Source organism: Leucopleurus acutus (genome assembly GCF_964270905.1).
Source record: "Leucopleurus acutus genome assembly, chromosome: 15".
Taxonomy (NCBI): Eukaryota; Metazoa; Chordata; class Mammalia; order Artiodactyla; family Delphinidae; genus Leucopleurus; species Leucopleurus acutus.
The window spans coordinates 82468910-82484588 of record NC_139157.1 but is presented as its reverse complement, the minus strand read 5'-3'; the positions used below and the strand labels follow the sequence as shown (position 1 = coordinate 82484588).

Genomic DNA, 15679 nt, shown 5'->3' with positions numbered 1-15679 from the left:
GAACACAGGATAAATGGTCAAAATCAATATTTCAGAACTCTGGAAATTAACCAAGGGCTTGCAACAATTAATGGGTGTTTATTCAAGAAAAAGACTGACCCTTGGTAAGAATAGCTAGCTTTGTGGCATTTTAAACTTGTCCTATTCACCTCCCTCTCTCTCCCACAATGGTTGACTTGAAAACCAACAGCTCTATAATCACAAGTGCAGACTAGCAGCCTTGCAGCCATTGAAGGGAGGAGAATGGGTTTAGAGGTCAACAAAAACCCTATTTCTAGAAAGCTGTCATTATTTTACCTGACTGGTAGTTCCTTGGAAACCCCAACTCACAGGGCTTGTCTTTATTTGACCTGACTCAGCTCACTCAGTAAGTACAGCCTTTTTCCCCTGGCATTTGTTGAAAATAATCAATAGTAATTGTTTAACATTGCAGCTACCCAAGACAGCAATTACAATTGGGACAAATGAGAAGATGACCAAATACAATTAAAAGGAAAAGTTGGGGGAGGAGATGTCCATAGAAAGCATTAGAAACCTCCAGCGTGTTTGTGCGATCTACACCTATGTGTAGGCACAGGGATTTGTGGAAACCCAGGAAACCTCCAAAAAGGCCCTACGCTCATTGCCCTGGACAACTTTGAAGCTCTGCACAAGCAAAAAGAAAAGGCTAAGGAGAGTTGTAAACTGCCTGCCTGAGCATTGAAGCCATTCTCCAACATGCACATAGTGTCTCAGAAGAGGCGTGGATGCTTATAGGTCAAAAGGCACTTAACTGTTCAGCCATTAGCTGACCACTAAACTACCTGAGCAGAGACTCCAGTGGTCACACATGACAAAGAAAGCACACTTTACAAAATTAGCTCAGGAAAGTGACTAAGGAAACAAACAACGGCAGCAACAATTATGACAAAAATAATAAACAGCAACAACAGCAAACCACTGATGGATGGAGAATAATCTGATTCCCAGAATTGCCACATTATATTATCTAAAATTTCTACTTTTCAATCAAAAAATTACAAGAGATCCAAAGAAACAAAGTATGGCCCACACACAGAGAAAAGAGCAGTTAATAGAAACTGTTACTGAGGAAATCTAGTTATTGGACTTACTAGGTAAAGACTTTAAATCAGCTATTTAAATTATGTTCAAATAACAAAAGGAAGCTGTCTAACGAACTAAAGGAAATTATAAAAATGGAGTCTCACCTAAAGGAGCAAAGGATATACAATGGAGAAGGATAATCCCTTCAATAATTAGTGTTGAGAAAATTGGACAGCCACGTGCCAAAGAGGGAAATGACCACTACCTCACTACATACACAAAAATCAACTGAAAGTGGATTAAAGACTTGAATATGAGATCTGAAACCATAAAATTTCTGGAAGAAAACACAGGCAGTATGTTCTTTGCCATCGGTCTTAGCAATAACTTTCTGGTTGTGTTTCTTCAGGGAAGAGGAACAAAAATAAAAATAAACAAATGGCAATCTGTATATCTTCTTTGAAGAAATGTCTGTTTAGGTCTTCTGCCCATTTTTGGATTGGGTTGTTTGTTTTTTTGATATTGAGCTGCATGAGCTGCTTGTATATTTTGGAGATTACTCCTTTGTCAGTTGCTTCGTTAGCAAATATTTTCTCCAATTCTGATGGTTGTCTTTTCATCTTGTTTATGGTTTCCTTTGCTGTGCAAAAGCTTTTAAGTTTCATTAGGTCCCATTTGTTTATTTTTGTTTTTCTTTCCATTTCTCTAGGAGGTGGGTCAAAAAGGATCTTGCTGTGATTTATGTCATAGAGTGTTCTGCCTATGTTTTCCTCTCTAAGAGTTTTATAGTTCCTGGCCTTACATTTAGGTCTTTAATCCATTTTGTGTTTATTTTTGTGTATGGTGTTAGGGAGTGTTCTAATTTCATTCTTTTACATGTAGCTGTCCAGTTTGATTGCCAACAAACACATGAAAGGATGCTCAACATCACTAATCATTAGAGAAATGCAATCAAAACTACAACGAGGTATCACCTCACACTGGTCAGAATGGCCATCATCAAAAAATCTACAAACAATAAATGCTGGAGAGGGTGTGGAGAAAAGGGAACCCTCTTGCACTGTTGACGGGAATGTAAATTGATACAGCCACTATGGAGAATAATATGGAGGTTCCTTAAAAAAACTAAAAGTAGAACTACCATACGACCCAGCAATCCCACTACTGGGCATATACCCTGAGAAAACCATAATTCAAAAAGAGTCATGTACCACAATGTTCATTGCAGCTCTGTTTACAATAGCCAGGACATGGAAGCAACCTAGGTGTCCATAGACAGATGAATGGATAAAGAAGATGTGGCACATATATAGAATGGAATATTACTCAGCCATAGAAAGAAGTGAAATTGAGTTATTTGTAGTGTGGTAGATGGACCTAGAGACTGTCATACAGAGTGAAGTAAGTCAGAAAGAGAGAAACAAATACCGTATGCTAACACATATATGTATGGAATTCAAAAAAAAAGAGGTCAGAAGAACCTAGGGGCAAGACGGGAATAAAGACACAGACCTACTAGAGAATGGACTCGAGGATATGGGGAGGGGGAAGGTAAGCTGTGACAAAGTGAGAGAGTGGCATGGACATATATACACTACCAATCGTAAAATAGATAGCTAGTGGGAAGCAGCCGCGTAGCATAGGGAGATCAGCTAGGTGGTTTGTGACCACCTAGAGGGGTGGGATAGGGAGGGTGGGAGGGAGGGAGATGCAAGAGGGAAAAAATATGGGAACATATGTATATGTATAACTGATTCACTTTGTTATAAAGCAGAAATTAACACACCATTGTAAAGCAATTATACTCCAATAAAGATGTTAAAAAAAAAAAGAAAATGTATTTGAAGAAATTATGGCTGAAAACTTCCCAAACCTAAAAAAGGAAACAGATATTCAGATACAGAAAACACAGAGGATCCCAAACAAGATAAATCCAAACAGACTTTCATCAAGACATATTATAATAAAAATGGCAAAAGTTAAAGAGAGGATTCTAAAGGCAGCAAGAGAAAAACAAAGAGTTAATTACAGGGGAACCCCTCATAAGGCTATCAGATGATTTCTCTACAAAAGTGATGCAGGCCAGAAGGAAGTGGAAAGATGTATTCAAAGTCCTGAAAGGGAAAAATCTGCAACCTAGGATACTACCCAGCAAGATTATCATTTAGAATAGAAGGAGAGATAAAGAATTTCTCAGAAAAGCAAAAACTAAAAGAATACAGCAATACTAAACTTATCCTAAAGGAAATATTGAAAGGTCTTCTCTAAATAGAAAAGAAGTAAGAATCTATAGGAAAGAGAAAATCACAATTGGAAACTGAATCACTTAAATAAGCCAGTACACAGATTAAAAAAAAACCAAAAAACAAAAATTTATGGAAAAGTGATGATAACTACAGTGAACAGCAAAAAGGTGACATGTAGATGCAAAAGAGGATATCAAAATCATAAAATGTGGGGGAGGAGAGTAAAAAATGTAGATTTTTTTTCTAGAATGTGTTTGAGCCTATACGACTACCACTCTAAAGCAAGTAGATATAGGAAGGGGTTGACATATGTGAAAAACAGGGCAACTTCAAATCAAAAACATACAATAAAGTCACAAAAAACAAAAATAAGAGAACATAAGCATAATACAAAAGAAAATCATCAAACCACAAAAGGAAAAAGAAAAAGAAAAGGACAAAGAAGAAATATAAAATCAATGGCAAAACAAGGTTTAAAATGGAAATAAATGCATATCTATTAATAATTACGTTAAATGTCAATGGACTAAATGTTCCAATCAAAAGACACAGAGTGGCAGATTGGATAAAAAAAACAAGAGCCTAAAACATGCTGCCTACAAGACACCCACTTTAGGGCAAAGGGCACATATAGGTTAAAAGTGAGGGAATGGAAAAAGGTATTTCACACAAGTGGAAATGACGAGAAATGGGGGTTGCAATACTCATAGCAGGCAAAACAGACTTTAAAAAAAGGCTATAAAGAAAGATAAAGAAGAACACTATATACTGTTAAAAGGATCAATACAAGGAGAGGATATTACACTTGTCAACATATATGCACCCAATATAGGAGCACCCAGATACATAAAACAAATACTAAGACATAAAGGGAGAAATTGACAGGAACACAATAACAGTAGAAGACTTTAACACCACTCTCACATCAATGGACAGATCTTCAAGACAGAAAATCAATAAGGCAACAAAGATCCTAAATTATACAATAGAATAGTTAGACTTAATTGATATCTTCAGGACATTACATCCAAAAACAGCAGAATACACATTCTTTTCAAGTACACATGAAACATTCTCTAGGATTGACCATATACTAGGGCACAAAACAAACCTGAACAAATTTAAGAGTATAGAAATTATTTCAAGGAACTTTTCTGACCACAATGGCATGACAAGAAATCAACCACAGAAAAAGAAACAAGAAAAAAACAATTACATGGAGACTAAACAACATGCTATTAAAAAACCAATGGGTCAGTGATGAAATCAAAGAAGAAATTAAAATATACCTTGAGGCAAATGACAATGAAAACATAACCATACAAATTCTATGGCATGCAGCAAAAGCAGTTCTTAGAGGGAATTTCATAGTGATATAGGCCTTCTTTAAGAAACAAGAAAAATCTCAAATAAATAACCTAAACTACCACTTAAAATAATCAGAAAAAGAAAAACAAACAAAACATAAAGTCTGCAGAAGGAAGGAGGTAATAAAGATCAGAGAGGAAATAAATAGAGATTTAAAAATTAGGAAAAGTCAATAAAACCAAGAGCTTGTTCTTTGAAAGCGTAAGTAAAATTGACAGATCTCTGGCCAGGCTTACCAAGAAAAAAGAGACAAGACCCAAATAAACAAAATAAGAAATGAAAGAGGAGAAATCACAATGGATACCATGGAAATACAAAAAACCATAAGGGAATACTGTGAACAATTCTATGCCAACAAATTTGACAACCTAGAAGAAATGGAAAACTTTCTAGAAACATACAGCTCACCAAAACTGAATCAAGAAGAAATAGATAACTTGAACAGACAGATCACTAGAAATGAAATAGTATCTGTAATAAAAAAAACTCCCTACAAACAGAAGTCCAGCACCCAATGGCTTCACTGGGGAATTCTACCAAACATACAAAGGAGAACTTATACTGATCCTTCTCAAACTCTTCCAAAAGACTGAAGAGGAAGGAACACTCCCAAAGACATTCTATGAAGCCATCATCACCCTGATACCAAAACCAGACAAAAACACTACCAAAAAAGAAAATTACAGGCCAATATCTTTGATGATTATAGACTGAAAAATTCTCAACAGAATATTAGCAAACTGAATCCAACAACACATAAAAAAGTTCATACACCATGACCAAGGGTCATGACCAAGGATTCACCCAAGGGTCATAAGGATGGTTCAACATATGCAAATAAGTCAATGGGATACACCACATCAACAAATGAGAGGATGAAAACCACAAGATCATCTCAATAGATGCAGAAAAAGCATTTGATAAAATTCAACATCCATTCATGGTAAAAATCGCTATGAAAGTGAGTATAGAGGTAACATATCTCAGCATAATAAAAGCTATTTACAATAAACGCACAGCCAATATAATACTCAATGGTGAAAAGCTGAAAGCCTTCCTGATAAAATCTGGAACAAGACAAGGATGCCCACTCTCACTACTTCTCTTCAGCATAGTATTGGAAGTCCTAGCCACAGCAATCAGACAAGAAAAAGAAATAAAACATATTCAAATTGGTAGGGAAGAGGTAAAATTGTCATTATATGCAGATGATATAATAATATATATATAGAAAACCCTAAAGACTCCACACAAAAGCTATTAGAACTGATAAATGAATTCAGCAAGGTAGCAAGATACAAGATTAACATACAGAATTTAGTTGCATTTCTTGACACTAACAATGAAATATAAGAAAGGGAAAGTAAAAAAGCATTACCTTTTAAAATCGCACCCCCCAAAATAAAATACTTAGAAATAAACCTCACCAAGGAGGTGAAATACTTATATGCTGAGAACTACAAAACATTAATAAAGGAAATTACAGATGACTCAAAGAAATGGAAAGATATCCCATGCTCTTGGATTGGAAGAATTAATATTGTTAAAATGGCCATACTATCCAAAGCAATCTACAGATTTAGTGCGACCCCTATTAAATTACCCATGACATGTTTCACAGAAATAGAAAAATTATCCTAAAATTTATATGGAGCCATAAAAGACCCAGAATTACCAAAGCAATCCTGAAGAAAAAGAACAAAGCAGGAGGCATAACCTTCCCTGACTTCAGACAATACTACAAGGCTACAGTAATCAAAACAGCATGGTACAGGCACAAAAACAGACATATGGATCAATGGGACCGAATATAGAGTCCAGAAATAAACCCACACACCTACCGTCAATTAATCTTCAACAAAGGAGGCACAAATATACAATGAAGAAAAGAAAGTCTCTTCAGCAAGTGGTGTTGGGAAAGCTGGACAGCCACATGTAAATCAATGAAGTTAGGACACACCCTCACACTATACAAACAATAAACTCAAAATGGCTCAAAGGCCTAAATATAAGACAAGACACCATAAAACTCCTAGAAAAGAACATAGGCAAAACATTCTCTGACATAAATCACACCAATGTTTTCTTAGGTCAGTCTCCCAAGGCAATGGAAATAAAAGCAAAAATAAACAAATGGGACCTAATCAAACTTATAAGCATTTGCACAGCAAAGGAAACCATAAACAAAATGCAAAGACAACCTATAGACTGGGAGAAATTATTTGCAAATGATGCAACTGTCAAGGGCTTAATTTCTAAAATATACAAAATATATATATTTTAGAAATATATATATTTCTAAAATATACAAAAAATATTCTAAAATATACAAAAAAATAAACAAACAAAATTTCTAAAATATACAAAAAGTTGTATTGAGTCATACAACTCAATAACAAAAAAGCAAACAACCCAATCAAAAAATGGGCAGAAGACCTAAACAGAGATTTATCCAAAGAAGATACAGATGGCCAGCAGGCACGTGAAAAGATGCTCAACATCGCTAATTATTAGAGAATTGCAAATCAAAACTACAGTGACGTACCACCCCACACCAGGCAGAATGGCCATCATTAAAAGTCTACAAGTAACAAATGCTGGAGAGGGGGTGGAGAAAAGGGAACCCGCTTACACTATTGGTGGGAATGTAAATTGATGCAGCCACTATGGAAAACAGTATGGAGGTTCCTCAAAAAACTACAAATAGAGTTGCAATATAATCCAACAATCCCACCCAGACAAAACTATAATTCAAGAGGATACATGCATCCCTATGTTCATAGCAGTACTATTTACAATAGCCAAGACATAGAAACAACCTAAATGTTCATCAACAGATGAATGGATAAAGAAGATGTGGTATATATATATGTACAATGGAATATTACTGAACCATCAAACTGAATAAAATAATGCCATTTGCAGCAACATGGATGGACCTAGAGATTATCATACTAATTGAAGTCAGAAAGAGAAAGACAAATACCATATGATATCACTTATGTGTGGAATCTAAAATATAACACAAATCAATATATCTATGAAATATAAATAGACTCACAGATATAGAGAACAGATTTGTGGTTGCCAAGGGAATGGGCGGTAGGGGAGAGAAGGATTGGGAGACTGGGACTAGCAGATGCAAACTATTATATATAGGATGGATAAACAACAAGGTCCTATTGTATAGCACAGGGAACTACATTCAATATCCTGTGACAAACCATAATGGAAAAGACTATGAAAAAGAATATATACATATATATATACACACACACATATATGTATAACTGAATAACTTTGCTGTACAGAAGAAATTAACACATTGTAAATCAAGTATACTTCAATAAAATTAAAAAAATAAAGATGGCAATGGAAAAAAATGTTACAAGGCTAAGCACAACATGGGGAATATAACCAACACTTTATACTAACTATAAAAGAAGTATAACCTTTAAAAATTGTGAATCACTATATTGTACACCTGTAACATATAATATTGTACATCAACTATACTTCAATTAAAAAAAGTTAAAAAGTGTCAATACATCAAGACAATAGAGCAATCACAAATATGTACCCCAAAACAAAGCCCCCAAATTCATGAAGCAAAAACTCACAGAATTGAAGGGAGAAGTAGACAATTCAACAGTAATAGTTGGAGACTTCAGTACCCCATTTTCAAAACAGATAGAACATTAGACAGAAGATCAGTAAGGAAATAGAAGACTTGCACAAATCTACAAGCTATTTAGACCTAACAGACTGTAGAACATTCCACCTAACAATAGCAGAATACACACTCTTCTCAACTGCATGTGGAACATTCTCCAGGGTAGGCCGTATGTTATGTCATAAAGCAAGTCTCAACAAATTTAAAAGGACTGAAACTTTCCTGCTGTTATAGGATTTTAAAAGCAGTCCCATTCCTAATACTAGGTTTTCCGTTCATAACCTTGAGTTCTAATTTTCCTCTCCTAACTGATTTTAAGAACTGATTAGGGCAGGAATCTTCCTTTTTCCATCTTTGTAAGCCTCTCTGGGTATTCAGCAAACGTTTGTGTAGATCCAGCTTTGCTAACTAGCAGTCACTGATTTGTTTGCTTTTGCACAATGTTGGTCTGGACAGTGTTTATGAAAAATCTGAAATAGTTGCCAAAATTAAAACTCTAAACTTTTCAGATAAAAATCTGGGTATTTGGCTTGTCTTGAAAAATGGGATGAACTGGCAACCCTGGACCCACTTCCCCATATGGTAAGAGTTGGCTGGAGCTAATTAGCAGCTGCCCCTGTAGAAGGGCTGGGCTCTGCATTTCCCTTAGTCTAACGTGTGTGTCCTCTACATGAGAATGGGGACAGTGCTGTTATTAACTCATTTGCTCTATTTGTTTTTACTAAAGAATTCTTAAGAGGAAAGTGAAAATTTCTTACATGCACATTTCTATCCAAGACAGAAAAACTAAAGCTAGACTTAGAGGGGGCCATATGTTATTTTTCTTTTAGTTTACAGACTTCTTACATCCGCATTCAGCTCATTAATTGATTCTTTAATAATATTTATTGAGTGCCTACCTTGTGCAGGCACTGCTCTAGATGCTGGTGAATAGGATAGACAAAGAACCTTAGGCAGCTTACATTCCAGTTTCCTGCCTGGGCCCTAGAGCCATGTGGTTGTGACTCTTGGTTTACATCAATGAAGACAGGATGTCTTCAGTGTTAAAACCTCCAGCCTTCTGAAGGGGAGTGAGGATATAGAAGAGGCCAGGGGATTAGGTGATTGGGAATACTTTTATTTTAGTTTACATTTTATATTATTTCATTTCATTTTGCTTTATTTTATTTTGACTGCTCTTATCAGTTTTACCCACAGGACCTTAATAACAGATGAGCACAGAGACATCTGTCTTTGTGCCGATCAGAAGCCAATAACAAAAACAGACATTTCCAAAGTCACCCTTCTGGGTTCTTAAACATGGTGCCAGGTCTCTCCTGTCCTCCTCACTCTGGGTGAGGTTTTTAAGTCTGGTGGCCATGCTGACCAGAGCTGACCCTACAGAGTGCCCCCTTTTATTCTTCCCACTGTCTGGGGGGTCTCTTCACCAACCTTACTGCTTACCAGTGACGTCCCTGGAGTGTCTGTTGGAACAGGAGGTGGGCAGGGAGCTGAAGGCTGACCCAAGGGTTCCAGCTGCCCACTGACACCCAATAGTCACTACGTGGCTAAGGTGACCAGCACTGTTAAGTAGGCATGAACAAGGCTACCGGGGCAGGAGTGACACACCGGAACTTCACGGAACCACCAGCAAATCACAGGGTACGCGGGACTGAATACCCCTAACGGCTTTCCATATTGGAAAGAATTCCGCATCGGAAGTCACAGGACCTGGCCCGCAGCCCAACTCACTCGCCATTAGCCATCTGGGTGATGGTGTCCCTGGGTGAGTGAAGGGCCGGATGCAGAGGCCTCTGGATTCCAGCAGCACTGGTTCTGGGGAGATACTCCCCTTGGTATGGCATGGAGGCGGGAGGGGCCATGCGGGAGCACAGGTAGGGGAGGACGAGCTCGGAGACAGTGGCTCAGGACACAGTCCTCTCGGACTGGACTCCGGGGACAGTGGCCCGGGACACAGTCCTCTGGGGCTGGACACCGGGGACAGTGGCCCGGGACACAGTCCTCTGGGGCTGGACCCTGTGTCCCACTCGCGGATGGCCCGGCCTGGCCCGGAGGTGTGGCGGGAGGAGATGGGCCTGGGTTTGGCCCCAGGAGATCCTGCAGGGCGACCGCAGGCACCATCCCTTGGACAGGATGCCGGTCCCGCTGAGGCCTGTCCCCTGCGAGTGCGGTCTCCGCCCCCATCAGCCCGGGCAGCCCCGCACGTCCACGCCTGTCTGCGGCCCGGGCTCAGCGCCCCCTCCTCGTTCGGTGCAGAGCCTCCGAAAGGGCCTCCCCAAGACTCACCAGCTCGGCCTTCGGACCGGCCTCCAGCTGCCCCGTCTCCTCCGGCCTCTTCTGGACCCAGTTACATCCTCCTGCAGAATTCAGTTCACTGTAGCCACCGTGCCACCTGGTGGGTGACTCGAGCCCTCTGTCCAGGCGATGATGACCACGGCCTGGCCCATAGTGGTTTCCACTCGCCTTCTTCAAGAGGTACCCAAGGGGCCCTTCCCGTCACCAAGTTTCGGCCTAAAATTGGTGTTGGAACCCATATGACAGTTTTCCTCCAAGTGGTCCAAAGGGGTTCCGAACTCAGGGACTTGTCTCGGCGCAGGCGTGCTCTGAGAGCCCCTAGTGTCGTGGGTTTTCTCCCTCGGAACGAGATTCAGGCGCGTGAAGGGTGGAAACCGAAAGAGAGGGAGGCCGTCTTTTTAGGGCGAGGGTGAAGAGTGACCATCGGTACTTCAACATTCCAGATGCTCCAGAAATGATGGACCTTGCAGTGCTTGGCGGAGGGGGAGGGGGGAATTCCTGAAGTTTAAAAAGGGGTTATCTTTTCATTATTTCATTATTTTCCAACATCCTAATTAAAAGCAAAAGCCAAAAAAAACCTGACAAGCTTCCACAGCAGGGATATTGCCTGAATTCCGAAGGACCCATTTTCTGATCTGCTCGCCATCCCCAGTACAAATCCCGGAGTTATTCATTATGGGTGGAAATCCCATTTGGAGATAAGCCCATCCGGTTCTTGTATTAACTTCTTGAGTCGGTAAGCTAGGCTGTATTTGCCATCGTGGCTGTGGCCGCTGCCCGGGTTCCTCCAACATTGCCCTGTGGCGTCTCGAGCTCCCCTTTGGCGGCCGCTGCGGTTCCCCTCCCGCCCGCAGCTGCGCGCTGGTTCCTGGCGGGAACCGCGGCTCCCCAACCCCGCCCCAGGCCCCCTCGCCGACTGGGTGAGACCGCTCACGTGACGGCCTGCCTCGGGAGGAGGGGCGCACCGTGAGCATCCTCGCGAGGGCCCACGGGATTGATTTTAGAATGCAGGAAGGCTCAGGGCGGAGGGCTGTGTCAGTGTGACGTTCAGAGTCTTCATTTAAGAAACTTGGTGGATACCTGGAAGGGTAATATAATGCTGTATCGAGTTTGGAGGGAGTTTTGTCTGTTTTACAGCAGGGGAGAGGGTGAAGATATGCATACATTTGTAAACCGAGTAAGAGGGGCATCGGTGAGGGAGAGATGGGAGATGGAAATGGAGTTTTATCCTCTAAAGTGCAAAATTGACTGTAGAGTGGGAGATGAAGCCACAGAGACAGACATAATACATTCTTAGAAGACGGGAAGCAGTGGGGTCACAGGCAGCAGAAAGGAGGAAGTTAGAACCTCGGAACCGCAGGGCGGGGTGCTGCTGGCACGTGGAGTGGGGTACCTCCCCGGGCATGGGAGAGGCTCATCCCGGGGAGGCACCAGCCAGCCTCTGTGGAGGCTGGAGAGGGGTGTGTGTGTGTGTGTGTGTGTGTGTGTGTGTGTGTGTGTGTGTGTGTGTGTGTGTGTGTGTGTGTGTGTGTGTGTGTGTGATGAAAATGAGGTCCCAGGTTGCCTCCTCTTTCTTCATCCAGCCAGACAAGAGCTGAGAGCCAGAAAGCCTCCGGACTGGGGGTAAGCAGGTGGGTGAAGAAGGTAAAACTAGAGTTTATATATATTTAGAGGCAGACCTCCTTTTATTGTGTTTCACTTTATTGCACTTCATAGATACTGGATTTTTTTCAAATTGAAGGTTTGTGGCAACCCTGGGTTGTCAGATGATGGTTAGCATATTTCATTTTAGCAGTAAAGCATTTTAAAAATTAAGGTATGTACGTTTTTAGATATAATGCTGTTGCACATGGAATAGAGTACAGCATAGTGTAAACACAACTTTTACACACACGGGAAAACCAAAAAATTCATGTGACTCACTTTTTTTTTGCTGTACGCGGGCCTCTCACTGTGGTGGCCTCTCCCGTTGCGGAGCATAGGCTCCGGACGCGCAGGCTCAGCGGCCATGGCTCACGGGCCCAGCCGCTCCGCGGCATGTGGGATCTTCCCGGACCAGGGCACGAACCCGTGTCCCTTGCATTGGCAGGCGGATTCTCAACCACTGCATCACCAGGGAAGCCCGTGACTCACTTTATTGTGATATTAACTTTATTCCAGTGAGCTGGCCCCAAACCTGCAATATCCCTGAGGTATGCTTATGTACATATACCTACATTTATACAGTATATACGTAAGTGAGTGTGTGTGTGTGTGTGTGTGTGTGTGTGCGCGTGTGCGCGCGTGTGCGCGCGCGAGTTTAACCAACTAAGAACTTTAGGCCAGCATAGCTTTTTTTTTGTTTGTTTGTTCCTGATTTCCCTACCACTTGTGACTTTTTCTCTAACACAAAGTGTAAAACCAAAGTTTCAGAATTCTCCATGAGTTTGGTTGTCAGTTTCAGTGGACCTTGGTGTGATATTCCCAGTGAGTAGTTAACCATCTCAATGTATGATGTTTTATTTATATAAACAAGTTCTGGCTATGTTAGTCCTTAAGAGAATTCTTACCTACTACTCCTCATGATTTTTTAAAAGAAAAGCAAGATTCCTGCCTTGCAGAGTTTTTACATACAATGCAGATAACTTTAAAAGTCAACTTGGAGGAATGTATCTCTCCATGTTTTCCAATGAAAGTCTAAATATGATTTATGTTCATGGTGAATTTTTCTCCCCAAGTTTCTTCATGGATCCAGTGAGACCAGGATTTTGAAACAAGGTTGAGACAGAAGCATATTTGGACTGTCTTTAGGCTTCTCTCTGCTACCTAGAAATAACTTACTTATTTTCTGTAAGAATAAAAAATAAGCTAAAATGTCTTTATTATATTTAGTTTCAGTCTAAATTGATACCTACTAGGAAATCAGAATTAGGAGTTCATTTTGCAAGGGTTTAATATGACAGAAGTTCTTTGGAAGTATACATTTAATTGCTAGCAGTGTTCTTTGAAATGCTCTGTACTTCTGTCTACCGATAAAGCCTAGGGGTACTATTTATTTCCTTTATAAATGTCTACCGTGTGCCAGACTGCAGTGAATTCTGAGATTCTGTTGGAACATCTTGTTCAGTAAATGAATATCGCCCCATAGTACTATAGTCTAGTCACTCGCTTTTACACACCTCAAGCTTTAACAACACCTTCCCGGGAAGTTTTTTAAAAGGGAAAGAACAAGGATACAAATTCCATAGGTAAAAGTAGACGTGGAAGCGTCCATGTATGCATTTGGTAGAATGCTGTAAACATGCATAATGAATTCTAAATTCATTGAGAAAATGTGACTAAGATGTTGTGTTGCAGAGACCTTCATACCGAGATTTTGTGTCCTTGCCTTCAGCTTTCCCACGATGGTTCTTTGTTTTTCTCCCACAGTAAGGTGTTTCCCAAAGGCCTTCCTGAGGAGTTCGCCATAGCAGCCGTGTTTCGGGTACGAAGAAGCACCAGAAAGGAACGGTGGTTTCTGTGGCAGGTTTTAAACCAGCAGAATATGCCACAGGTAAGGAACCAGAGAGATGTACTGATCTGTGGCCTCTGGTGGGATTAGGCCAGGTGAATCTTGGAGCTGTGGGCATAAATTTGGGAGCAGACCTCATGCACAACTATTCTGTCTTTTAGTGGAATGCTCGACAGGGAAATGCAAGTATTCTCAGAGTTAGAAGGATCTTGCTGAGATTTGTAATGGGAGAGCCTGGTGGGTGAGGCAAGATTAGTTTGTTTTCTGTTTTTGTTTTGTTTTTCTGTTTGTTTTTTTCTACTAGATTCATATTTTTGTCTGAAGACACTCTAAGTACCCTTCCTTTACAACTGCTTCATTGACACCAAGACCACTCACTGACAACTTCTTCATTTCCTATTATTTCTGATATTATACATCATTTTAAAGCTGTTCATTGTTTCCTCTGAAAATCCTTAGTAAATTAAGAGATGAGATACAAATATTGATTCCATCAATACAAATAATTGAACACATGCTAGATGCTAGTTAGTGACAAAGATAAGAGACTGGCAAAGCGTGATTCCTTTTCTCAGGGAGCACATAGTTCTGGGGATGCCATGTATGAGAACGGCCTATTGGCGCATGACCACAAGGTGACAAGTGAGGTGGCTGAGGACAGCTCGGAGTTGGGTGGGGACTGTGCGAGCATGGAAAGGACGGCTCCCCCAGATGGGACATGAGAAGAGCAGGGGTCTAGGAGTACTTGTGGGAGATGTGGCATTTGGGCAGAAAGGAGGGGATGCAGGTGCTCCAGGGAGGGGAGGTAAACATCACAATTACTTATGGGCACCATCCATCTGTGTTTATTTCCGTACATATCCATTGAAATGTTTTTCATTTCACTGGTCTTTTAATATGTTTTTATATAGTCACAGTATTAAGATGGAAATATGACTTGAACAGAAAGAACATGTTCTCTATGAAAATGTATTTTCTTTGCACCATGCAAAGCATCAAAGGTTAAAGAAGTTGATCTCAGTTTCCATGCTAAGAGAAGTGATTATTTCTTATTGTTTTTAAATTAGTAACATTTAATTCTTGAATCACTCATACAGAATTATATATATACATAGATAAACACACACACACACACACACATACACACATACACATATGCACACACACACACTCCTAGGTGTCCTCTCAAGAAAGGATCATATTACATTCATCAGATATCGCATATTTAAACCATTTTTGTAGCGGTTGTTTGCTGTTCTTTTTTTTTTGCTGTACGCGGGCCTCTCACTGTTGTGGCCTCTCCCATTGTGGAGCACAGGCTCCGGACGCACAGGCTCAGCGGCCATGGCTCATGGGCCCAGCCACTCTGCGGCATGTGGGATCTTCCTAGACCGGGGCACGAACCCGTGTCCCCTGCATCAGCAGGCGGACTCTCAACCACTGCACCACCAGGGAAGTCCTGCTGTTCTTATATGTTAACAAATCCAATGGACACAAGTATCGTCTAAAACATTTTACTGAGTACCTCAGTTCTACTAACATGCAGCTTGAGTTTGTTTTCAA

At 40.5% G+C, this 15679-nt stretch overlaps 1 protein-coding gene across 1 annotated transcript in view; it reads left to right on the top strand.

The window, feature by feature from the left end:
- Positions 1-15679, top strand: part of COL19A1 (collagen type XIX alpha 1 chain) — a gene marked incomplete at its 3' end in the record, with an annotated part of 351347 nt that overhangs the window by 30797 nt on the left and 304871 nt on the right. Inside the window, exon 4 of the mRNA XM_082855784.1 lies at positions 14035-14158. Within this exon, the coding sequence (XP_082711910.1) occupies positions 14035-14158 (124 nt within the window). The remainder of the gene's footprint in view (positions 1-14034; positions 14159-15679) is intronic.